The sequence below is a fragment of the Phalacrocorax carbo genome, chromosome 3, assembly GCF_963921805.1.
Source record: "Phalacrocorax carbo chromosome 3, bPhaCar2.1, whole genome shotgun sequence".
Taxonomy (NCBI): Eukaryota; Metazoa; Chordata; class Aves; order Suliformes; family Phalacrocoracidae; genus Phalacrocorax; species Phalacrocorax carbo.
In genome coordinates this window covers 51,578,913-51,605,104 of record NC_087515.1, presented here as the reverse complement: position 1 = coordinate 51,605,104, position 26,192 = coordinate 51,578,913, and the positions used below count along the sequence as shown (strand labels likewise).

General features: G+C 41.5%; 1 protein-coding gene across 2 annotated transcripts; it reads right to left on the bottom strand.

Annotated features, from left to right (window-relative positions):
* Positions 1–1,100: 1,100 nt before the first annotated feature.
* Positions 1,101–20,774, bottom strand: SFT2D1 (SFT2 domain containing 1). Of its 2 annotated transcripts, XM_064446925.1 has the most exons (8): positions 20,622–20,774; positions 14,517–14,603; positions 11,751–11,833; positions 8,753–8,834; positions 6,444–6,479; positions 5,631–5,689; positions 4,165–4,194; positions 1,101–1,807 (listed from the first exon to the last, which is right to left on the bottom strand). In XM_064446925.1, the coding sequence occupies exons 1-8, from the start codon at positions 20,682–20,684 to the stop codon at positions 1,768–1,770; spliced, it is 480 nt and encodes a 159-aa protein (XP_064302995.1). In that variant the 5' UTR covers positions 20,685–20,774; the 3' UTR covers positions 1,101–1,767. The 2 variants fall into 2 exon arrangements, with proteins under 2 accessions (XP_064302995.1, XP_064302996.1); XM_064446926.1 differs by lacking the exon at positions 14,517–14,603 and having other exon boundaries at positions 20,622–20,763.
* Between the last annotated feature and the right edge of the window lie 5,418 nt (positions 20,775–26,192).

The window sequence follows — 26,192 nt, the reverse complement described above, 5'->3', positions numbered from 1 at the left end:
GACTACTACCATTCTAATTAAAGATTACAGTGAAGGTGATCATGCACCAGAAGTGGTGGCTGATGGACAAAACCAGCCCTGGAGCAAACAACTGCCCAGTCCTGAAAGCACCGACTCATGGGATGGGATCTCCCCAGGGCCAGTTATGGTCACCAGCCACAGCTGGGGAAGGGGCAGTGACAGTCATTTCCAGGATGGCATCCATCACTACCTACACACATACCAGTTTGTCCTCAGTGCAAACTGGAAACTAAAAGGAACTATTTACTCAAGAGTCCACCAGCACCCAAAGGCTATGACTGGCAGAGCTGGAGAGGCTGTTGCTATGCCACGCAGCACCAACGAGCCCAAGAGCCTGGTGCAGGGTCAGGACTGCCTGGTCCCTGATCACCAGCAGGAAGAATGCCTCACTGGCAATTTATTGTTACTAATCCGTTAAAAGGTGTGTCTTGGTTGGCAGTTTAGCTGCAAAATCGTGCAGTTCATCCTTTATACAGCTTCCCCAAAGGTGTGGCTGTTTTGCGCACCACACATGCAGAATTAGCAGGAACGTACTGCACTTCATCTCCCTAGCCTGAACCCTGAATATTCAAAGACAGGGATTTTTTCCCTTCCTGACACTGCAGCTGATCCGTTTGCATCCAAAGCAAAGCAAATCCATTCTTCCTTCTATTTGTGGATTAGTGGGGAAAAAAACTCCAAAACAACAGGGGTTTATACTGCAGGTAACCAAGCACATCCACCCTGTGCTAAAAAGAACCTCCTATAATACAGTATCAGCCATCAAACATTAAGGATTTAACTTTGCCCCTGAATAACTGAATAGCGCTTAGTTGCAAAAGACTGGAAATGAGAACATCTTATTGAAGCTAGGCAAAGTATTAGAGCATTTTGCTCCAATCCATTATCAGTTTAAGTCAGAATGAACAGTTTGTCTAAATACTGACACAAAGCTTTAAAGTCACTTCTGCAAATCTACTAACCGCATTTGGATATAGTCATATACATATCCCACTTTTTAATGTATTTTCGTATTTATTCAAGTGCAATGCTGAAACATTCAGCCCTCTATAGCAGCTTCCCAAATAAAAAAGTTTAGACACCTTTAAAACTGATTTATTTCACGAGTCTCATTTACACATTAGCCATAAGTTCTTTTAGTAAAAAGTGTTTAAGTATGAAAGTTTAAAAAAATCATTTAAAATATAGCTTTTTAATAAAATCCAACAAGCTTTAAACAGACCTTTCACATATTCTCATTAAGCTTTCTCCATAAGGCACACGTATAGACATTTCAAAGCAGCATATAACTTACCAAATCTTTACAATGTTTATAAAACTGTCTTTGGAAAAAGCACACAATGAATAATAACCAAACATAAATGGCACATTGCAGGTTTCAGACACAACTGTAAATTAAATTTTTATGCATACTACCCAGATCTCAGTGGCCTGCCTCCACTGGGGAATCAACTCTGTTACTGGGTGCAAGGTAGTTTTAAGACCACTCTGCACAAGGTATTTAAATGTACTACTTTGTTTAAAAAAAAAAAAAGCCTAAAAGTTCCAGGCTAAACACAAACAAGTCAAGCAATTTCTTTTTAAAACTGTTTCTAGTAAAAATTATTTAATCCCCCAAATGCAAAAGGCAAGGAAAATCCTTAATAGTTACTGGGTATTCCATGAGTGGAAAAGTATAGTTTTCCAAGCAAAACTCACAGAGGAATAAGTTGGCCTCTAAAGCATACAGTGGTTCCTGGTTCTAATTTACCCTAGACAGGACGAGAAGCATTTAATCACAGCATCCCTTTAAAGAGAAAAAAAAAAAAGTCAGTGATTTGTTATTTCTTATACATACCTATCAACCATTATGTATTTAGAATTTAAAATATTACATAAAGACAAAAATCCATAGTTTATCAAATGCAGGATCTTAACAGCCATCGTTACGGTGAGTACGTCTACAGCACCAGCTAAAGCAAAGGCTCAAGCCCATTCTGAAGCTCAGGTCTGCCCGTATTGTTTAAGTCTTCCACACCTTTACGCTCAAGCACGTGCTAAAATGCAGACAGGTGTTAAAAATTGTTCTGCTGCACGCTTGGTGGCTTAGCAAAGGTCAACACCTTATTTCACACAGGCTGGCCAGCAAGGGCAGGGCTGAGGAGCGTGCCAAATCCAGACAATCAGCAAAGCACAGGTGCTTCAAATCCAAGCCACGCTGGAGTTAGACCATCATGTTGCAGGAAAATAAAACCCCACAGGCTGAAGGGTTTAAAGTGCATGTCCTAACAGTGCAGGATGAAGAGCTGGCTCAGCCTTAAGGTTTGAGAGATCTGAAGAGGTCTATTTCTTTCACCAACAATAAACAAACTGTTTTCTGCCTATTCTACTTAGATCACTCACTTTAGTCTCCTTTATTTATAATTTTCTCAAAAAACTTATTAAGGAGTGGAACTTGTACTCTGTAGTTAGGCAGTTTGAAAAACGAAATAAAATATCATCATGACTCCTTAGAATCACTGCATGCATGTCAGTGGTGTTCTGGCATGCTTTTTTGTTTAGGGGTTGGGGTTTTTTTGCCATGCCAGCAGCAGAGCCACCATTAATTGAAAAGAAAAAAGAAAAAACACCAAACTATGAACAAGTAAGTTGTTAAGAGTGAACCATTAACGGAGTTAAATCAAGTAATGACACTTTTGTTGAAATCAAGATAAATGCATACTTTAAACAAATTACATGATACTGTTCACTGGCACTTAACATGGTTTCAATCGCTATTTCCATAAGAAAGGCAGCCTACACAAGAAATTTATGATAGCATTCCACAAAAGCAAATAACTCAATAATCACGAAAGAAATTACTACTACTAAAAGCAGCCTGTGTAAAACTCAGTCCTTTGACTCACAAGATCTAATGGACAAATAAAAAGAAAGAAATTAAGTGATGCATATAACCTAATGTTTTTCTGACCAGAACTTAAAGTTCTGTTGGTAGGGAAGAAAGGCCAGTGACCAGTAGCTCAACTTGTTTTCTGTGCAGAGCGAACATGTAAAAACAAATTTTAAAGAAAGAAAGAATGACCCTACTGAGACTGTCATATGGCCAGGTGAACTCTTACAGTTCCTAATACTACTTTTGATTAGGTTAGCTTGAGATGTCAGAAATAGTGCGATGACAATTCGAAGCCTGAGTTCAGTTAAAGTATTTAATCCATTTTAGTTGTCAACTACTATCTTTAAAAACAACAACAAAACACCAACACCCACACCCACACCCACCCCCCGACTTAGTCTTCCCTAGATCAAATCTGAAGATTTAAGAAAAAATCCACAGTACAGAGTTTTCGGCAGAGTTACAGAAACACTACAGGAAGACACCAGAAGAAAGTGATAGGCAATAGGGGGAATGCTTTTTCCCCCTCACTTCCACTACAGAAAACCTCACTAGGTAATATAAAGCCATGGAAGCACTTTATTTTTTTTAAAAGACACACTGCTGAAAGACCAAACTGCATTTTATGTGAAACATAAGAAAAAAAATTATTCAGTTTGTTTACTTGCATGTGGTTTCACTATGTGTTTAGCTAGCTTCCGTTCCCTTTTTGTACACACAAGAGTGAAATGAAATAGAGAAGCCTGCCAAAATGAAAATTAACTCGAAGCATTGCCATTGCCTCTCCTAAGAATGATGGAGGAATTCAGAAGTAGACTTAGCAGCTGAAACTATGCTTGTTTGCTTTCAACCAAGACCTCACATCCATAAGTTATCTTTAATGCAAGTACTGGAAATCTGCAGTTGCAGAAGGAATTTCCAGTTTCAGAGAACTGACAGAGTTGACTGGACAGAATTGAGTGCAGAATTGCACTGGAAATACGCAGAAACTATTGCATCAATGCATTTTTAAATCACTGGAGAATTTAAACAAAAACTCTATTTTCAGTGATGAAAACCAGAATGAAATTTAACGAAGAGAATTACTATGAACTTATATTTAAAGCTTATATTAAGCATTACTTTGAGTTCAGCTATGTCATTTTCTAAAAATTAAAGGGAAAGGGAGTAGGTTATGTTTTTTTCACATACTGAATTTAAGGACTTTTTCCCCCTCCCTAGCATAAAGATAACTGACTTTTGTTAGGAAGGAATTAATTCTGCAGACTCACCTTGCAAAAGGAATATATGACAGGCTATACCTGAAAAAGAAGAGGGGAAAAAAGTACATTTGACAGTGTTCATGTCTCTCCTAGGCCCAATTATTTCACTTTAGCCCAGCATTAATAAAAACAACCTGTTATAATAAAAATTTGGACAAGATTATCTACTCGATGTAGTGCTTACTTGAGAAAAGACTACATGCTTGGACAAGAAATAAACATACCACTAAGGGTTTCCCGGTTTAATTTTTACTTGGGTTTTTTTTGTTTAGGTTTATTAAAATATAGTTCATAACTTCTATTGCACATAAACTTTAAAAAGCAGATTTACTATCACCGGTGTCAGAAGGAATGGAGATTTCTGGGAAACTTGTATTCTTCAAAATGGCAGAGACAACTTTTTCCGGTTTAAAAAACAATATACATTACTATGCAAATATACACCTAATCATATTATTTATGTAACTCTAAATACGGATACACACTGTAGTACAAATGATACACCGCAATTGTGACACTCAAACAGCTGATAATTCTATTATTCTCTGAAATGTGCTTCTCGCAAGCCTCCAGGCTATGTTTTATTCTCATGCCTGGCCTGGTCAAGCTCTGGGACACTTAACAAACAGGAAGCTGTCTGCTGTAAACATATAGAGCATGGAGCTAGCAATGTTCCCTCTATCTAGTATCAAGCATTTACCTGGGCTCAGCATGATGCCCAGCAGCTCCTATCCTGAACAAATGGTTATTTGTCCTCAGATCCCAGTTCAGTATAGACACTGTGCATTCAGGGCAAGTTCAAACAAGAACTGTGGTCACCTTGGATCGCCTAAGAGTTAGTACCAAGTAATTCACCTGGGACAAGGAGGCCATGTATGTTCAGTTGTATCTCCAGGGAGAAAGCAATAACTTCCAGAACTTCTGCCAGGCTTGCGAGCATTCACCTAACTGTGCTCACACATTCCCAAGCCTAGCCCTTGAATAAATCTGGATGGTCATCACAGTACCTGCTGCACTAAATTTACCCTCTCACATCCACCCACTCTTGACCCAGTGCTGCTGAATATTCTTGGGGCAGGACACACCCTATGAAAGTGTCATTTAGTTTCCTCCACTTCAAAAATGAAAATTTGGTTAGAACTCAAAAAACGAGGAGATAATAAAGAAGCAGGGCATATGGATATACAGTTACTTTCACAACAGAGAAAAGGCATGAGATTTTTTTGCATATATATTCCTTTCATAATGCCTCAGGTAAGTTCACACATTGCAGAATATACTTAAAATTGCTATTTTTGCAAGATGATTGCATATAGATTTTGCTGAAGTTACACAGCCTAGCTTAGAAAAAGCAGACTAAGGCTATCATTTGGGCACACTTACGTTACACAAAGCATATATGTAAATATATGTAGGTTTACAAGCATGTGGGCGAAGGGGCAGGGAGAAATTAAAATGAATTTTAAGAATCTTACCAGGTCATTGCCAAGAACTGCAATATGCAGAATAACACCGCCAAACCTTTTTTGTTCCACTAAGTAAAAATAAAGCAAATATTGCAAGTTAGTTCATTTTGCACCGGTCTGTACTGTAAATAATTGCAACAGCCTGTTCAGCCAAAAATTTAGTTAACTGACAATGCCTAAATTTCCTTGTCTTAACTTAATTTGCTAGTCCTTTCCACTCTAACAACTTTCCATTCATTTCATCCATCACTCCATTAGCATCATGCTATGAAAACCTTCTCTAGCTTTGAAAACACTTAATGGCATCAATGCTAATGCTTTAATTCACAATACTGTACTTCTGCATATACGGGAGTTCACTTCAGCTACATATTTACCTCTATGGAACATAACTGCAGTCATGTTTCAATCAAGATGCCTAAAGGTACTTGTTCTGTGTCTCTTCCTTTGTCTTTATCAGTTTAATATTCTATATCCATGGTTTCCAAACACCACTACATATTCTCTGATATCCTCTGACATAAGTACACATCACTAAGGTGAAAGTATATTTTAACTTGCTTTTCTTAGCCCTTATTCCAGAGGTCTACAGACTGAACCTGATGCTCCTAAATTTTGTATTCTCATCTAAATCACAGGCAGGTGGAAGGGTGCATTTACTTTGTAGCCAGCAGGCTCATCACCTATACTCAACTCCAGTTGAAAACACAACTACCACACACACAAGCTCATCTCTCCTCTACAGCTGAACCGTATGTTAAAGCTGTAACACAATTAATAAACTAACTAAGCTCTTTGGACGAACAAAGTATTTTCACTTACCCAGAATACAGCACACAGAGTCAATACTAGGAAAAGCTAGGGAGAGATGAAAGGAGACAAAAAAAAAAGAAAGAATGAACACTCAAATACACAACAAATACAGTAACTGTTTTCATGTTTTCAATGAAAACAAAGTGATTTTCAGAATTGACTCACGAAACAAGCAGAGCCAAAAGCTGTCACACAGTGGCTACATGCTGAACTCCACTAAAGTAGTGTTTTCCAAGGCACAGTGTGATGTGCTCTGTGGCCAGAGGGCTGGGACAAGTCTTAGAAGAAAGAGGAGGCAGGAACTGACTTCAGGAATCGGGAGGAGTACCACCAGCTCTGTGTAGCCTTGTGTGTTAGGTCTATTAAGAGGTGGGCTTAGATGATAAAGCTTGCTTGAAAGCAACCAAGTAGTCTGGGAACTGCTATTCTATTTCTTCAGTACATAGTATCACTTTGGACCTAGTATTCATAACATCAACATCTGACAAGAAAGGTATGTGCATCACTGTGAACAACCCATTATTACAAACACCCATTCACAGTTACGGTGTTCGGCAAACATAGGCTCTGCTGCTTCTGCCAGCGTTTTTTTCATCTTCTGACAGTAATCAAGAGCCCACTAGGGAGCAGCTGCTTCATACGCAGTGAAAAAGCTCACATCAAGCGTCCAAACTACTTATACACCTTTGCTGAAACATTTATTATGCCAGACTAATCACACCATTTGTGCAAGCATCACTTTGAACTTTTCCGCTAAATCTCACCTGGCTCCCTCCATTTACAGACTCTTGAAATTTTCCAAACGTATTTGTGACTCCTGAGTTGCCTACAATTCTAGCTTTGTGTTAGGCTAGGGAAGAAAACAGTCAAATACATCAAAAGTTTTCTAAACTTCAGAGGTTTACCAGTTTTTCTCTGTATTAATGACATTCTCCATCCTAACAGTCTTAGCTCTTATCCAGTGTTGCTGTTCCCTATTAGGTAATTTCATTCTGTCTTTTCCTAACCTTGTTGGTAGCTTCTCTGCACAGGTAGGTAGGTAGGTAGGTGATAGGTCTGTGAGGTTTTTTCTATGCTCTTCTCTTTCCATTTCCCTGACATGTCTTGTTTATACAGCCTTCAAAGCAAGTTAATTTCTTTGTCACCACATCTGAGCACAATGAATGACAGAATAGCAGAGCAAATAATTTTTGTGCTGGCTGTTCTAGTGTCTGGCTCAGGCCTTCAGCTTGACCAGGAAAAAAAAAGCCCACAGCGGTAAAGTGTTGGAGAATTCATGCTCAGCAAACAGACTCCAGAGAAGTGGAGATATTCTTGGACGTTTGTACTGCAGACCTAAAAAACATAATTTCCCTACGACTTGTAACTTGGTATGATTTGGAAATGATGGGAAGTCGTCACCTCTTTAACAGTGCTTGGAGTCTGAGGATCAAGTCACTCCTCCAAAAGATGTGGGCAAAAGTGAGCTTCTCAAATGAGATTATATCTTTTTTTTTTTCATGTGGGTGTGCGAGAGAAAGAATATACAACCCATATGACAGCCATCCAGAAAGAATTAAGGGTTTCTTATCCACATCAGCTGTAATCAACTAGAAAAGAAAGCTATATGATAGGGAGAATAGGCTATTTCAAAAATAAAAGTTGAAACAAATCAGGAGGAACGAGAAAAAATAAGTACAAAACAGAGAAGCAGAAAGAGCAGAAACTTGTTTTTTACTACCTAATATACAGTTTTGGAATAGGAATTCTGAGATTGGGGACAGGGCTCCTGGAAGAAATAATGATGGTCACGGAGAAAAAGGAGCCAAGGACCTCACAATGGAGAAGTGTGAAGCTGAATGTGTAGCTTCCCAGACTTTAGGGATAGAAATTAATTTTCTCCATTGCTTTGAAAGTGCTGAACGACTAAGCTATACAAACAGAACTGTAGCCAACAAACAGCTGTTAGGCTAGATTTGCTGACCACTGACTTTTCACAGTAGCTGAGAAGTCTCTCTCTCTAGCCTGGTTCTTTAAGAAATTGTTTTAGAAAACAAATTTTATAAAATTAACTTAATATTAGCATTTAGCAAGAAATACTTAGTAAAGAACATTTTACTCCAAATGATTAATTTAATAAAAATCACAAGCAACAAAACCACAGACTCATAGAAAGGGGTAAAAAAATCTTTATGATATACAGAGCTAATCAGCTTGGCTATTATTACTCAGTACAAAGAAGATTTTTTCTCAGTCCAACTCTTTATTAAAGCTTCAGATTTAGCTTTGAGGATGAAGAAAAACTTTTTATCAAAAGGAAGTAAAGGCAGTATACTTACCAACATCACAACTGTAGCTATTAACCTTTTTGGCTCAAACATTGCTTTCAGTTGCTTCAGTGGGCCCATCAGGAAACATGTACTAATAGCAGAGAAAAAAACCAAAACAAATGGTAAATCACTTTCAAATAATTATTTGCAAAAGACAACAGGTAATTAGTCAGTCTTCCAACAGTTAGGAGAGTACAAAGGCTTTATAACAGGAATTTCACTGTTTAGCAACAGCGACCCACTAGAATGAAAGGTGAAATACTCCATGAATTTAGTCCTGGAAACAGCTCATGTATTGATTCACCCTTAGTCATGAAATTCTTTCCAAAATATTACCACTTATAGCACAGGGTTGTCAAGTTGAAGTCTAGTGAATTTCACATTGAGGCTGTTCTCAGAACTGAACTGCCAACAGAATGCAAAAAATACAAAGACCCAACTTCTGTAGATGAGTCCTGTTTAACAATAAACTTACCCAGGCAGCATGCAAGTAACTACAATCAACATTATAGGGAAGCTCCAACTCTTTGCCCAAACTCAGCAAGCAAAACCAGAAGGAAAAACTTCAGTAGTTTTATTAAATCCTCCTGTTTTTTCTACTCTGTAGTTAACTTGAAGGGAGAATGAAAATCATCAGCAACGCTATGCTGTACCTGTTCTTACAAAGAAATGTGATGTGAACCAATAATTCACAACTGTAAGAATAGGTATCTGGCTTCAAATATTCCGAGATGAGCCTCTTCCTTCCCTGTCATTGAAGCCATTCATCTTTGTAGAAAATATTTAGTGAGAGCAAGAATGCCTGTAACCTTGTGGTGGTTTGACTGCTTCACTATAGAGTAGGAAACCTAGTTTAACTCCTTTTCTAGTTAATATTTATTTATATGAAGTGAAACAATCAGTAACAGGGAAGAGTTTGGTAAAGCTCCCTCCTGAAATCAGTCATAAGCCTGGTGAAACACGCATCTTCCAAGATAGAAGAAATACGGGAATCCATGTCGTAGGCAGTAAATTGAACCCATGACCTCCCATACCCAGATGTTCCCTTACCAGCAACTTTGTGTATATATCCCCTTTTCTTCACTTTGTTTTTCTTCTTTAAGTTGCATAGACAGACCTCAGAAGTCCATATTAAATGGGAAAAAATACTTCTCAATTCAAAAGAAAAAAAAATTTAAATTCACTGCATTCCAAACTAACTTTCTCTCAGTATTTTTTCATCTGGTCTGCTAGGCCATAAAATTAAATTAAGACCAAAAAAAGAAATCTGAATAACCAGAAGAAAAAGTTAGCTAGTGGAAGGAGGGGGAATATGAAAATATGGTGATAAAAATGAGGGAGGCTTAGGCTACAAAAAATGGGCAGAAAAAATACAGAAAGAAAATGCATTGACGCTAGCCTGATTAGCACTGAAAGACAGGCATCACAAGAACTTCTCCACAGATATGAGATAATCCATAGGGAGCAAAAAGGCTGAAAAACTCCTCTACTTACACAGGATATTTCTCACATACAACACATTCTGTAGAAGATATACCCATAATCCTAGAGAAGAATAAAATAAGTATCACTGTTTTCATGTTTGTGGCTAGAAAACTGTAGTAAAAACAGGCTAGACAGGACTATTTAGTAAGAGTGGTAACTGCATTTGTTTTAAATACAGACTTGAAAACAAGCCTGAAACAGTTTAAATCTTGTCAATTTGGGACTTCACTGTTGTTTCTTACTGTTCTTAGAACACAGTTGCCTGTTGTTTACATCTAAAACAACCACTAAAGGGGAAGGGGCCTCTTTTTACTTCTAATTTTAGTTGGAGTCCAGACTAAAGTTTTTCAGTATCCTCCTAGAATAAATACCAGTCTGTAAAAGGTTTCCTCTTAGTTCACTGACAATTAGAGTTGATTAGTACCAAATTTCTAAAATGCTAATTTAGTTTGAAGCAGTGAAAACACAGCCAAACTATTAAGAAAAAAAAACCAACAACCCAACCAAAAAACCCACAACAAAACCCAAAGAATAAGGTAAGTGAGAAAAAGGGAAATACTCCATTTTGCCTACCTCCAGTATTAACTTCTTGTCTTGTTTTAGTCTGAGATGGAATAGTTATACAAATGAGACTCAATTCCAGTATAAACACTTCTGTCCCCTAACAAATTTGTTGAGAAAAAGCAGTACATTATCACATTTCTCAAATGTTAGTGTCACATTGCTGGAGTTTTAACAGAATAACATTGCTTTGACGCACGAGTTAAGATCCTTAACTAAAGTCACAGAGTCCATGAAAGGCAAGACCAGACTCCATAGGTCCCGAGTCCCATGACCACACTTCAGCTATGCCAAGACAGTAAGAGAAGGAGGACAAACAGAAACTGAAAATACTTTGTCATTAAGCTGTTTCTTCCATGTCTTTCAAACAACAAAAGAAGAGTTCTAGATCCTAGGAGGTCCCTTCTGCAAATCTGTTACGACTAACTGCTACGGGGAACATTGCAGAGAGTTTAAAAATCCACTGTGAATGTTCTTTGATTCTGGCTGGCCTTAGAGTCAAAATGAGGATTTCGTGAACCTCTCCTTTTCAAAGAGTTTTCCTAGAAACAGGATGATCCCTCTGTTCAAAGCAGAAAGTTCCTTCCAGTAACAAAGCATCCCCACGGTGGGCAGACTACCAGTTTGCCCCTGAAACTGAGGTACCTGTACCTGACAGAAGGGCTTAAGTACAAAACACTCAGCCAGCAATTTGTTATTCACACTTCAGATAGCACTTGTGACATATCCACAAAACAATCGTAGACACCATGATGGGGCAACAACAAGTGAAAAACTGATATTCACTAATTATGATAATCTTAAAACCGTAAGACAAACAAGATTTTGTTATTAGGATTTCAGTATGAAAACAACGTTGTTTATATGCAAGATAACCAGACACCATTTTAGAGTAAAAGCAAATAAAACTGTAGATGAAAAGGAGGGTACTTTTCTAATAACAATAATTAAGAAACCGTACCTGGCTAACGCAGCAATATTTCCCAGGGTGTAAAACACTGCAAAAAGTTTGATCCCCTTTGGGAGCCATAGCAATGCTGTTCCCTAAAAAAAAAAAATAGGTTATTTGTATGTTTGTAATTAGACTATAAAATCAAAATAAACTGAATTAACTATATTTTCAGACTATAAAGAGTGCCATTCTAAAATAAAATCAGCACAGTATACTGTTCTCAGATTTGTATTAGTCAATATTTAGCATACTTCTATTGCCACCTACTGGTAAAATAATGTATTGGTTTACTATATTTCACAATATTTTTACAGGCAGGCAATGTTTGTATTATTTATAACATTTATTTGTACTGTTTATATTCTATTTATGACACTTTCAGTTTGTTACAATGCCCCAATATACATCATACACCTCTGCACACAGAAAAAAAATGTCATAAAGCCACATTAATATCCACCATCTCCTTTCTCCTCCATCCAACAATCTGAACTCGCAGTCTAGACACATACTTAGGCTGAACAGAAGTATTTTAGAACTCTAACTTCCAGACATCTCTTACTTTCACTAAACACAACAAAAAAATCCAAAGCCTTCTGCTGATCACAGTCCATATGATGATCAGGGAGAAATATAACCTAAACTAGAAGCTTGAGTTTTTTGAGGTTTTAACTTTTTTTTTTTTAAAAGCTGTGATGTGGACAGTGTGTTCTGGGAGGGGAAAGAAGGCAACCATATTCTACCCAATTGCAATTTCAGTGGGAATCTGTGGTGTCAGTTTGCACAGACCACAGTACAAGCAATCATGGAAAGCTGCAAGAGAAGAGTGTAATTGTATTTTACAAAGAAAGGCTATGGATGCTTTGCAAAGAGACTAGATTAAAGAAAAAACACCACCTGCAATTTTGGCCAGCCAAGAACACAATAAATATACCAGGCTGTAGACATCTAAAGATCAGGTACATGCCTGGAAGGGATGACTCAAGCATTTCTTTGAGGCTCTCCCCAGTGCTGCAGCAGAAAGTCCATAATCTGAAGCAGAAGGTGGAGCTGCCAGTTCTCAGCTTCATGTGGCAAAGCTTAGCTAGGGACCTGCCTCCAAACTCTCCAGGATATGACACCCACAAACACACTAGCAGAGTTTTGACTTTCATCTATCAAGCTCAAGAAAACTCAAGGAAGCTTTAGGAAACCAAGATCCTAAAGCCTTTTATTTGTTGTTTCATAGTTTCACACCATGTGATATAGAATAGGCACAAAGATTAAACACTAAAAAAATAGCAGCAAAAAGAGTGATGTTGACCTGTCCAGAAATAGGTGTTAAAGCACAAACATGGTGCGTACTAAAATTTGTGCTTATATTGGTTAAATACTACTTACATAAGAAAAAAAAAATTGAGGCGGAGATAGCCAACCAAATAATGCTTAAGCAACCCTAAAGAAGGGATATTCCAACCCAAAATTGAGCTTCCTCCCTAGAACTTGCCCCTTCCTGAACACAAGCATCTGGCCAGAGTTTGCATCACTGTACTTGGCATAGATATCAATATAAAGAATTCCACCCTTTATTGAACTGATTACCACTTAAATAAGACCTCTCATAGGTAAGACCAGCAATTGTTCTGGTTCACCTCTGGGTCTCAGGGATTCTAACAAACCACAAGTTTTGATAAAGAATCAGAAGTTTGCATCTGCAGAAGAATCCAGCGAGTAGCTGTCTCTAGGCAAGTGCCTCAAACAGTCAACAGGTTGCTCCTCCACAGCTGCTTCTTGCCATCATTACATAAGCCTCCTTGGTTTAAAAACTTTTCATGGTAAATGAAAGACCAGCAGCAGTCATTTAAATAATGGCAAAACCAGAAACTTATGCACACAGGACAAGTTTCTCCATCCTACTACCAGAATGCATTACAAGTCAAGGCAATATGGCTGACAGTCTCCACAAAAACCGCAGATGTCATCCACACATATTAGCCAAAGGCTGCTGACTAGCCTACATCAAAAGTAACATTCTACTTTATAATGGGAAAAAAAAAAAGAAAATAGAAAGAAAAACCAAAACCAGTGGTCTGGATACTTCCCCAATGTTATTTCATCTGCCTCTGGGACGTTTCATGCAGATGAATAACTGCTTTGTACTGCAAGTTACCTGTGTCAGATTTTGATAGAACCAATCAATTAACAGATCACAACTTTTAACTACAGGCTTCAGTCCCCTTCCAACACCTCAAGATCAAGAACATATGATTTGCTGACCGTAGGATCAATAGAAGTAGGACAGGTTTCTGAAGTGTCAACATGCTACCACAGCGATCGCCTATTAATTTGTGAATGTGACAAGTTATACTTGTGGTTTCTTCAGCCTTTAAAAACCTTTCAGGCTTCCCCCTCCTTTTCCCCTTTTATTACAGAGAATAAAAATAAGATGGGTACACACTGAACAACAGCAAAAGCTCTTTTCTAGTACACCACCCACAAATTTTAATTAAAAATAGAGCATATTTTGTCAGTGTTCAAACCTTTTAGTAAGAAATTTTATTACGCTACAATAAAAATGCTCTCTGCTGTGAATGGAAGAAAGATGGTCAAAATCATAATTTAGAGAAGAGCCCCTACATGCTAATTATACATTTAATGTCCAGTTAAATTTATGGATACAAAATTTAGGATGCAGGATAAAGCAAACACAGAATCATATGTAAAGTATCAATATGAATTAGGCTCTACTGTAAAACATTAATAAAGTACAGGGTGGACACCCCAACCTTTACTTACAAGAATAGAACACACAATGCCAGCAACAAAACATATGGCAAACCATCTGACTCGAGTACCATAGCTGAGTGTTGAGGCATCGAGGACCTTAATAGGAGAAGAAAAAAAAAAAAAGGCTATTACAAACCCAGTTTTGAACAATCTGAACATTTATTTTCTTTACTACTGAAGTCCATCATTTCAAACAAAATTTTTTAGCCAGAAAATTTTTTTACCTTAAGATTTGCTTGCATATTAATTATTTCGGCTTAAGAAAGTATATTAGCAATCTGGAAACGTATTTCCAAAACAAACAAACGAGACAAAACCTGTGAAGGTATATCCTGGCACTCAAGCAATACTGATGCACTTTCAAACAGACTTTCTTTTCATCATGCAATTACAATTGAAAATTATCACAATTGTACCAAAGCAGAAGAATGAATGTGCCTTCCAGCAATTTGCAGATGAACCTATCTATCCATGCAGCACTCTATGTTCCTATAGACATTACTACATTTTCCTGTTACTAGACAGGATCCATTGTACGTATTAGTAAAAGCATCCACTGCAAGCGTTGCGGTTCCACTTCATTACTGCTCCTTACGGGGTGAAGGTGTAGGCAGATTAACACAGCTTGTCTCATCAGACAGCTAACTTGCTGAAAGGGGTAATTTTACTCCCTGCTTCTCCAGTGTGACTCCAGAACCTGTAAGACCCTGTAATGAGCTGAGCTAGCTGACACAACTCATGAAGCGCGAAAAGAACTAGTGTTCCTCCTATCCTGATGACTTAGTCCTGTGCTAGACTATTGAGCGAAACCAGCTCAGCAAGAAGTCAGAAAAGCAGCAGGGGTGATGTGAGGAAAGAGGCCTGGCCACATAGCTGGCAGAAGAACGGCCCCTTTCAGCAGAAGCGGCTGGTTAGATACACTCAGCTCATTTTCTCCACCCATGCTGTAAGAACAATGTATTTCAGCTTACTCCAGGATGCTAAAATTAAATATACTTTCTATTCTAAACTGGTCTATCAAGTGAAGTGTTGCTTCAGCTTCCATGAGATGACTGTGAAAAGCTAACTTTCCTATTCATGCAGATGACACAAGCAAACTTGCCTTCTTGTTACCTAGTCTACAGATATCTTCAATCAAGTATTGTTAACCAAATGTACAAGTTAAGGCGTCCCCAGCCAATGAGTTTGATGTTTCTCCTGCTCTTTTGAGAAATTTCTCTTTCAGGTAGTACTAAGTGAATGAATGAAATTTGGTTACTGCTTAGAATGATTTCACATCCGTACAAATGAAGAATCCATACCTAGTTTAACAAAAAAGGGCTACATACAAGCACACATTTATGTGCTGTGATCCATCAGCATCTGAATGTATGTCAACAAGGAACAGCTCAGACCATTTTCTACTTATAAAAAAATTACTAACGTCATTTAATCAAATTAAATACTTTTAATATGTACTTAAGAAGGGGGATCAGAATACAAAAAATAATCTTTTCCACTTGCATACTGGCTGAGCAGACACAGAACTGGGATACAATATCGTTGTGAATTTTCTTTCCCCTTCTCTGCGTTCAGCAGTTAAGACAGAACTTCCCAAAGATGAGAAGATGCAGCTTACCTTGTTAGGTCCAACTCTTTATCCTTATGCATGCATTAAGGAAAAAGACAAAAACAGTAACTGAAAGATGGTTTAGTATTTGAAATCGTATTTGACGGTCATATTCCTGAATGCCTATACATGTAAGAAGTGCAGGAAGAGCTGGTAGGACATAACTGAATGTACCCATTTGAGTCATGCTTTTAGTTACACCTATTCACGCATCGGATCACACATACACACCCAAGAGTAAAAATCCTTTCCATCCCTGCTCAGAAATGAAGTGTGGATGGGCCAATACTATCTATCAGTACCTGCAATGCACGCACTTCAGATTGCCTAGAAAACAGGGAAAGGATGAAGGTAAATCGTTTCTTTGGGTGTATCAGGCACATTGCTGACACATACTAAGACTAGAAGCAGAACAAGAGTAGCTGATGGTGCTCCTGAAACAACCACCAGGAAATGTCATTTTTCAAATAAATTTGAAAATAGCTTTATCTTAATATAAATCCCTAACAGTTATTAGGTGGAAAAAATATCAACACTGTAAATAGGTGAACCACACAAAGGCTCAGAACAAAAAAGGCCACAAGATTTAAAATATGATTTTAAAACTAGTTTAACACATTTTATGGATTTAACTCTTAAAAACTTAAAATTGACAATACATGCACATGAATTGCAGGAAAACACGCTGTGGCACGAGGGCTGCCAGAGCACCACAACATAGCATTCTCTGGAATAATAAAACTAAATAAATTATTTGGCATTAAAGTGAAGGCTGATCCTCCAACCATTCATGTTATCAAGCTGAACCTAGTTAATGCAACACTTGAAATCCTGAAACTGGAGATCTGGTAATGCATTTTCTTAGTCCCTGATACCTAATACGTTTTAGGTTTCATGGAAGCAATTGAACTGGTTACGTTACCGAGATGTCTTTTTCACCCCTGTAGTGAAGCACCTTGCTGAAGAAGTTGAATAACAGGTACATAGTTCAACTACTTAAACCACAGACTTCACCTTGTGCTAAAATGCCAGGCTACAGTCTGTAAAAGTTGAGGACCTGACACAGCGCCTGCCTATTCTGCCTTATGTGTTGCAGGAGCAGTAATTTCTGTAAGAGGGGCCATGAGACACCCTGAAGTAACAGCTTAGTTTCTTACACCTACACTCAGAGACTATGAACCAGAACCCTAAAAGATACTAAGTCTAAGCTGCCTGTGTAACAAAAGCAGGAAACAACCTAAGGGTGATTAGGACTTTTTTTATTGTCTGACACAAGCCATACAGCTATTCCTAGATTTCAGATAAAAAGAGCTGGCATTACACTCTATGATATTTGCATTAGCAGAAGCTTTTACTTATACGACTGAAAAAATTGCCATGCAAATTCCACATTGGGGGAAAGATTCATATGGAGAACTGTACAGTGGTGGCGGCCAGGGAGTCCCTCTAACACACTCCCTTCTTGCTATGCTGCGTATCAGCTTGTTTCTAAGCAATAAAAAGAAAAAAGAAATAGAAACCAACAAATAGAAACCCTTAGTTTTCTATAGCTAAGCTTTAATGCCAAACTCCTGGGCAAGAAGCAAAGATTTTTATTCACAGGTAATTCCAAGAAAATATTACATCAAAGAAATGACCAAGATATCCAGAAATCACGAGGAAACCCTAAGTGGAAACTGGAATCCGGAAGGCAGACTTCCTGAAACATAAGGAACAGTCTTGCAATAGCCTAACACACAAGTTGCAAGTGACAGATAGTGGTGTCTTTACTGAATAGCTTGCTATGGACACCCAGTAAATCATATGAATGACAATCTGCAAAGCTGCCTTTGTTCAAGAACACTTCTTGTGGTTTTGAACATCTTCCTAGGCTCCCCCCATACACTAACTATCTTATAAAAGTTTTCCATGTGGACAAGCAAAAAAATAGAAGCACTTTCTTCTACAGGTTTTAAAAAAGATTCTAGAAGTTAACAATTACATCTTTTCTAGATAGTAAATTTAAGAATATGCAAGTAATTGAGAAAACTCAATTTCAAAGAAGTGTTGAGTACATTCACAGAATTGAATTCCTAAGAAATATTTCAAAAAATATTTACAGAGGTATAGTTTCATCTTTCCCTAACAGACTTCCTTATATGTATTTCTATCAACACTTTAGAGCAAAATCTAAGAGATTTAAATATCTATTCTATTCCTCCTTGCTAAAATCCTGTTGAATGCTTTAAGCAGTTGTCAGTCATGAAACTACTGCCAGAAAACAAGCCAACATGTCAAACAGACTGATTTTTGTATTAGTTTTAGTATTGATAAAACTAAACAGCATAATGCTGCCGTGACAACATCATTACAGTGGTATATTTACAATTTATCATCGATTTTTAATTAATTTCTTTAATCCCTTTTTCTTTTATATTTAGATTAATTGATCTAATTGCAGCAAGAAGCAACAGTTGGTCATCTGAAGAGGTTAGAAAGTACAGAAAGACTTCATTGAATCATCACACAATTGTCTCACTATATACTTCTACTTTACTAGCTAGAATTACTGCTGCCTTCATGGTAAAGGTTCTGCCAAAATCAAGGAGCAGAATACAGACACATCTGTGGGCATAAACCATATGATGGCCATTGCACAACTCTCAGCTATTCCAAAGAGAGGGCCATTGTTTTTAACCAAACACATGTCTAGGTTGCAGAAAGGTTTTCTAAAATAGTCAAAGGCTTAACACACAAAATGGATAACCTTGTTTTCTTCCATAATCTTACTCTTACAGTATCCTCTGCATGGGTGCACACACTTTTTTATTCCACTACACGCACTTTAAATATAGTCAACACCAGAAAAACTCTAGGTTCTAGAAATACATTGCTACTTTGAGAGAAACCTGCAATAGAGACATTGACTAACCTAGAGTTTTTCTGCAGTGGGTATTTATTTACTTAAAAGATGATCTTTCCGGTTCATCCTCTCAGCATGAAGCTCCTTTGCACTGCACCAAAGGCATATTTATGTTTTCTTCTATCATGTACTGGATCGGCTTTAAATATGGAGAGATTTTTCCTATTTAAAGTCTTCTCCAAGTATAACAATATCATTACAGGGCAACATCAAATCACAGACAGCTTAGTTACTGACATTTAACAAATGACACATTTTTGGCTCAGCTCTCTCCTCAGGATATGCACCTCAAGTGTAAAATTATTAAATACTTTGGCATTTATTTGTTGATTGCTGCCTTAGAACAAACATCACAGCATCAAGTAAAGGAGAACTCTATGTCACTATCATGTGTCTCATGCAAAATGTGCATGGGGATGGCAAATTAATTCTCTCGGAACTGAACTAAGATTAACAGAAATGTAAGTATTTCTTTGAGGATCTTGTGATAAGATTGTGATAAGATCAGAAGGTGAACCATCCTTCCCAAATGCTGGCAGGCAGCTCTGGTATGAAAGCGCACAGATGCTCCACTGCTTCCAGAATCAACCAGGTATGTGTACAATTTAGCTGCTACACTGTAGCAAAAAAGGCTAAGTTCATACACCTTGGAAGACTGGCAGCAATTTAGTGCAAAGACAAGTGAAGCACGTCAGCAGCAAGCTGCTGGAACTAATGTCATGCCACAGACACTGCTATACTGAGGCTGTGCTGGTTCGCCAAGGTTTAGCAGCTGTAGCTCAGATCCAGGCTGCTCTCTATGCTCCAGCTCCCTCCACCAAGCTCCAGCACCCTGCAGCACATAGGACCAAGATACTCCACGATCTGGGGCACTTTGACCAATTAAAGTCACACCAATTAAAAGGGAGTTGATGGTATAAACAGTTCTTTCAGTGTGTTCAGCTTTGCTTCAACCTAGAAGTGAAGCCTCAGAAATGTATGGTGTTCAAGCACAGGACAAAACAAACAAAAAAAAAAAAACCAAAACTGACGATGAGGAACACAGTGAGGAAGACACAGAAAACTAAATTCTACTTGAGGAGTGTGGGAAGAAAAAGGAACGTCAGCACAATATACACAAAACTACCTCCGTCTAGGGAAAGTCTCTCCCAGCTCTTGCAAATTCAGGGGCATGAGGAAATAGAGAAGCAATTTAGAAAGAAAACCTATTGTTTGACGGATCATCAAGCACCAAGGCCATGCAGGAGGAAGCGTATACACAAACACGGAGGCCCAGTTATACCGAATCAGGACATGGAAAATAAAGCCAAAGGGCCCCAAACCACCGACCCAACGCAGAGCTGCTCCGCGCACCGAGAAGCCGCCAGAACCCCTACCCCCGGGCAGGGCCTGGTGCCCGCACACCCCACCCTTCGGCGCAGGCGGCAGGCCGCCGCCTCCCCCGCTTACCGGCACGGAGGGGCCCGCACGCCGGCACCGGCGGTGGGGCGGGGACGGGGCGCCGGCCCGCAAGCCCCCGCGCGGCCGCCGTTGGCGGCGGCGGCGGCCACCAGGTCGCCGGTGCAGGGAGGGGAAAGAAGAACGGGTCCCCGCCGGGCGGTACCTGCGCCGTCAGCCCCTGCTCCTCGTCGTCCTGCCCGGTCAGCACCCGCCGCAGCTTCTCCATGCCGCCGCTCGCGCCGCTCCGGCACCTCACTCCCCAGCCGGGCCGCTGGCCCAACCGGAAGTGACGCACCACACTCGGTGTGCCGCGGGGCGGAGTGGGGAGGGGAGGAGCGGGGCGGGCAGCGGTTGGGCGCGAGGCGGCGGTGAGGTGTAGCGCCTGCGCACTGGGGCGGCGGTTGGGGGAGCGGCCCTGAGGGGAGCCGGCCCGGAGCGCGGAGGCAGTGACCTGCGGCGGGCTGTACCGGCTGCCGCCGCACCGTGTCAGGCAGGCAGGGCGATGCCGGCGCCGGCCTCGTCGGAGAGGAGGAGGGAAGGGCTTTTTCAGTGGGCCCCGGCTTCGCCGCTCGCTGTGGAACTGGCTTTTTTCTACACGCGCGGAAACCTTGATTTGCATGAGCTCGGCAGAATCATAGAATCATAGAATGTCCTGAGTTGGAAGGGGCCCGCAAGGATAATCAAGTCCAACTCCTGTCCCTGCACAGGGCAACCCCAAATTCACACCATGTCTCTGAGGGCATTGTCCAAGTGCTTCTTGAATATTGTCAGGCTTGGCACCATGACTGCCTCCCTGGGGAGCCTGTTTCACCCTCTAGGTGAAGAACCTTTTCCTAATATCCAACCTAAACCTCCCCTGGCACATCTGCCTGCCATTCCCTCGGGTCCTATCATTGGTCACCAGAGAGAAGAGGTCAGCATTTATCTGCCCCTCCTCCTCCCCTTGTGAGGAAGCTTTAGACCACGATGAGGTCTTCTCTCAGTCTCCTCCAGGCTGAACAAACCAAGTGACTTTAGCCTCTGCTTCATATGGTTTCCCCTCTAAACCCTTCACGAACTTTGTGGCCCTCCTCTGGACACTCTCTAGTAACTTTATGTCACTAATGTACTGTGGCACCCAAAACTGCGCAGAGTATTTGAGGTGAAGCCACACTAGTGCAGGGTAGAGCAGGACAATCACCTCCCTTGACCAGCTGCAATACAGTGCCTGATGCACCCCAGGGCACTATTGGCCCTCTTGGCTGCCAGGGCACACTGTTGTTTCATGTTCAAAAGTCTGAATTCACAGTTAAAGCCATTTGTGCGGGTACAGAATGGTAATGCCATGATTATACACAGCCCTGCTAGAACCGCGGTAAGTGCGTGGCAGCCTGCAGAGGGAAGGGGTCTGGGTCATGAGCAGGCCCGCCTGTCCTGGGAGAGGCTGCCTCAACCCTGGAGCACAAGTGTCATCCTGAACAGTGGGGCCTGTGCCTGCTTTTATCTTGGTTGGGCCACAGAAACGGTACTGGTGGGCTGAGCATGTGGTCACCCAGCTACCAGACAATAGGTGTGATGCAAAGAGCCTCAGCACTCCTTGAATTAGGGGCACCTGTTGCACCCTGCACACGACTGGCAAGCAAGCCAGGTGGTTTTCCAGCTATGAATGGATGGGGCAGAGAGAAATGGCATTAGCTGTAAAGGCCCTCTTCAATGAGTAAATATAATGTATATGTTAATGCAAAGATTTCCAGTATGGCTCTGTGTTGTCTGTTAACCTCTGCCTCTGGGAGAAAGGGTATGGTGGAGGCCATCATGCTGTGTCTTGGCTGCTTCACCTGCTTGTTCCCAGCAGCACTCCAGCCACCATCCCCTCTGTTCAAGCATGACCCCTCTGCGTAAGTCTTCCCTGCCCTGCTCTGTTCAGACACTGTTCCTGCATCTTGGCATGTGGCTTTGCTGTGTGACCAGCCCTCAGATGAGCACCACAGCTCTGGCCTGAGTGGTTTGCAGGGGAAATTAGACTAGTGGCTGGGGGAAAGGAGACAGCAGGTGTGCCCTTCCTGCTGTTCCAGCTGCACAGTGACAGCAGGCAGCAGTGTGGGGTGGGGCGGGAGAGGAAGATGAATGATAAGGGCTATGTAACCTGCTGCTGTGTGAGTGAAACTTGATAAGCGTCAGGGCAGCAGAGTCCCCAGTGAGGCCCCTCAGGACAGAAATTTCCCCTCCCTCTCTCCCTGTTGTGAGAGGAGAGTCCCCACCCTGTTCTCCTCCACACACACGCTTCTAGGAAGGGTTTCCATATGCCTTGTACATTGGCTTTTGGGTGAAACGCTTGGACACAAACTATACTTTTCAGCCTGATGACGGGCCATCAGCATCTCTGGAAGACTTAGGGCAAGGCCAAAATTCTGAATGGGAGAAACACCTGAAGACATGGTTGTGTGAAAATAGTCAAACAATAGCAAATTGTCACACCCTGAGCTGGCCAGCATGGCCCATACCTTGCAAGGACCTGAGCAGGGAGGAGAGTGTGTGCAACGGAACAACATGTCCATGACCCCTCTGAACAGGGGAGGAGGAATGAGAAAAGGGATGACAGGGCGAGGGGTCAAAAATCATACCCCTGGTAGCTGGCATGCCCAGTGGCCCTGTGCCCACAGCCACCAGGAGAAAGGAAGAGGCCCAGCCGGTCATGGCATCCTGTCTGGACCTTGCTGCCACCCACTTGGCTTGGGTGCATTTGCAGCTGACAAGGGCAGGAGGTGGTGTGGGGGGTCCCTGGTGACATCGTGCTCCTCTGCAGTTGGCTCAAAGGTGTCTACATGGGAGTGTAATTTGGTGGTGGCTCTGAAGGGAATGGGTTGCCAGCAGGAGCTGCTGTTCCTGTGCCCTCCCCGCTGCTCAGACCAAGAACTGCTTCCTGGAGGATCCTGCCAGTGACTACATTGATGGGGTCCTTCCTCTCATCTCCTGCCTCCCAAGGGCCTCCCTTCTTAACTTGTGGAATAGAGAAAGGCATGCCTACCTGGCCTGCAGGGAGAAGCCAAGGCTGTCGGTGGCTTACAGCTGCTCTCCCACAGCCCCCAGCTTCCTCAGGACACTGTTTTCTGCAGGGTGGTGGGAGTACCCATCCCTGCCTTGACTTCTGCCTGTCAAGTGAAGTCAAGCTTCAGCTCTGACAAAGTGAAACTCTGAAGAATTTGGCTCACCTGGTCCTGTCAGGCTACATCCACACAGCTCAAACCCCAGGAAGCTCTCTCCCCTATGGCCTATTGACTTCTGCAGTAGCAGAATAGCTAGAAGCACAAGGCTTTTGGACATAGACAGGGAGCAGAGCTGGCATTAGTTGGTGGGAGCAGAAAGTAGCTTTGTTAGTTTTGCACTCAATGGAGAAGGAGGGAGAACGTCCCGATGCTTCAGGCACCTCTGGAGGTGGTCAGGGAGACCTTCTAAATACAGCATCCGGTGGACTTTGCATCATGAATCATGGCTGCATGATGCTGAGAGTTTTGTTTGCTTCACTGCTATTTGCTTGGGCAAGGGGATGGCAAAAATTACCCACAGTTTACTTTTACTAGTTCCTCTGTTCCACAGACGCGTGGGCTCGTGCATCCACTGGAAATGGTGGCATAACAACAAACATGTCAGAACATGGCAGTCCTTTCCCCACCTCCTCCCAAGCGACACACAACCTGCAGCTGAAATCTTTGGGCTCCCCACTAAAACCGAAACACTGCAAGCCATTCTGTACCTCGGTAGTGATAGAGGCATCAATAGCCTCCCTACAAAGCCCCAACCCAAGTGACTGTTCAGCTAACTGCTCAGGATACCATGTTTGATCTTCAAGGCGATGGTGCATGGCCAGGAGAAGCCTCAAGAGCAGGACTTCCCCTCCCCTCCCACTCACCAAAGCAGCTGAGGGAGAGCAATCATCATGTGCCTTTTCACACATGCACAGACGAGACAGGTAGCAGGAAAGCATGTTTTCCTGAATGACCACTGTATGGGCTGCTAACTGCCTTCTGTTTCCAGTAAACCCCCACAACCTGCTGATGGCTTCCAGAGTATTTGTATGTGCAGCACCATTGCCACATCATCGGCCCTAAACCACTGTGTTTGGGGAGGAGACAGGCCTGTGCTGCAGAAGCTCCATGCAGATGCCGTGGGAGGCTGTGCATAAGACATGTAGTTAACCAAGTGCTGGGACCCCAGTCCCTCACATGGGGCAGGCTCTGGCTATGTTCTCTCTGCCTTCACCAGCTGCTACATATCGTGGTTCCCCAGGGAATGTTTTTTTTAAAGACCTAACAGTCTTTGTGGTAGTATCAGTGATGTATGTCACCTCTCTATAGCTGAGACCAATGCAACAAGCCTCGCACACCTCTTCTTCCCCAGCTTGCCCTACCACGCACCTACAGAGAGGCAGTACCTTTTTGTTCAAGTTGGACACTGAAGTGCTGATACCAGGAATTACTGAGGTAGGCTGTGGCAGGGAGCAGGCCAGACTGGTGTCACTGCTTGTGCCTTCACAAAAGTCTTCTGCAAGGTCCAAGCACGGGGATCTGGCATGATGCCAGAGAGCATGTTCTCCTCTGGACTTGCCCTCATGGCAATCCCAGGACTCAAGAAATGTCCAAGCAGCCACTAGATCCCACCAGATGATCTGTTCAAGACCTTCATAACGGGGACATCTCCTGTGCTACCTCCAGCGAGCAGTTGTTGGGTTTTCAGAACCACAGCCACCTTCTTCAAGGCTTTAATTCTCATTCTTTTATTAAATTTAACTAGATGCAGCCAAAAAAAAAGCCTAAAATTTAGAGCAATTTTCTGGATTCCTGCAGTCCATAGAGAGAGAGAGGTACTTTCAGAGGGGCAGTTCTTCTCATCTAAGGCAGTTATTTTCATAAGGGAGAGATTGCCTTCTGCTCTCCAGTGACTGCAGAGGAAGCATGAATGACTAGGTCAGACCAGACACCTAAGTTCCAGTCTGATGAATTAGGGTGATGAACCTTACTATTACCTCTTTTAATTTAAATATAAGCAGGACCAGCCTTTAAATATAATTTCTCTTTACTTTTGTAAAAATCTATGTATAGTGAGGATGATAGGACTGCTACTTTAAGCAATGGAAAGAGATTAGGTCCAAAAAGCCTGGAAGTAGTCCCCAGAATTGATGGCATTGAAGTATCACCAATGATTTGTTACAAACACATCTTAATTCCAAAGCATATCTGAGAGCAAAATATAAAAACAAGGGCAAAAGAAAGTACTCTCAGGTTTTTTTCCTCCCAATTTATAGGTAGATATAGATAGATACAGACAATTTAAATCTGGGCCTTCCCTTCTGGTCTGCATTACTTTATGCCAGAGTGTTTGGCTCTGCCTTGGGTTACTGGTGGCTTTCTGGTCCTACAGGGAATACAGGCATGTAAACACCCGGCAGAGAGCAAGCTGAAGCTGTGTTTTTGTTTCTGTGTGAACAAGCGCAGTCCTGCTGCTGTGAAGTGGTGCAAACTGGGGCTGCCTGAGCCCTGAGCAGTGCGGGGGGCTGGCTTGCATCCTGCCGCTGCCCCCTCCTTCCAGCTGTCTGCTGCTGGGGCTGCACCCTCCGGCTGGCACCCACAGCTGTTTCACTCCTGAACGAGACAAAGATTTTCTTTGCTTCCCTGCTATTTTCTTGAGCAGAAGGTTTATTTTTACTAGTTTCTCTGCTCAACAGAAATTCTTAATTCTCTGCACTATTGTGAGATAC

Bases quoted from the DNA above. Each gene is read 5' to 3' on its own strand.
- SFT2D1 (XM_064446925.1), bottom strand. From the start codon at position 20,684: ATGGAGAAGCTGCGGCGGGTGCTGACCGGGCAGGACGACGAGGAGCAG. The intron at 4,195-5,630 runs GTAAGATTCTTA...CTTCTTTTTCAG, and splicing joins CAGTTCTTGGCAATGACCTG to GTATAGCCTGTCATATATTC. The intron at 1,808-4,164 runs GTGAGTCTGCAG...TTCTCTTTAAAG, and splicing joins TCATATATTCCTTTTGCAAG to GGATGCTGTGATTAAATGCT.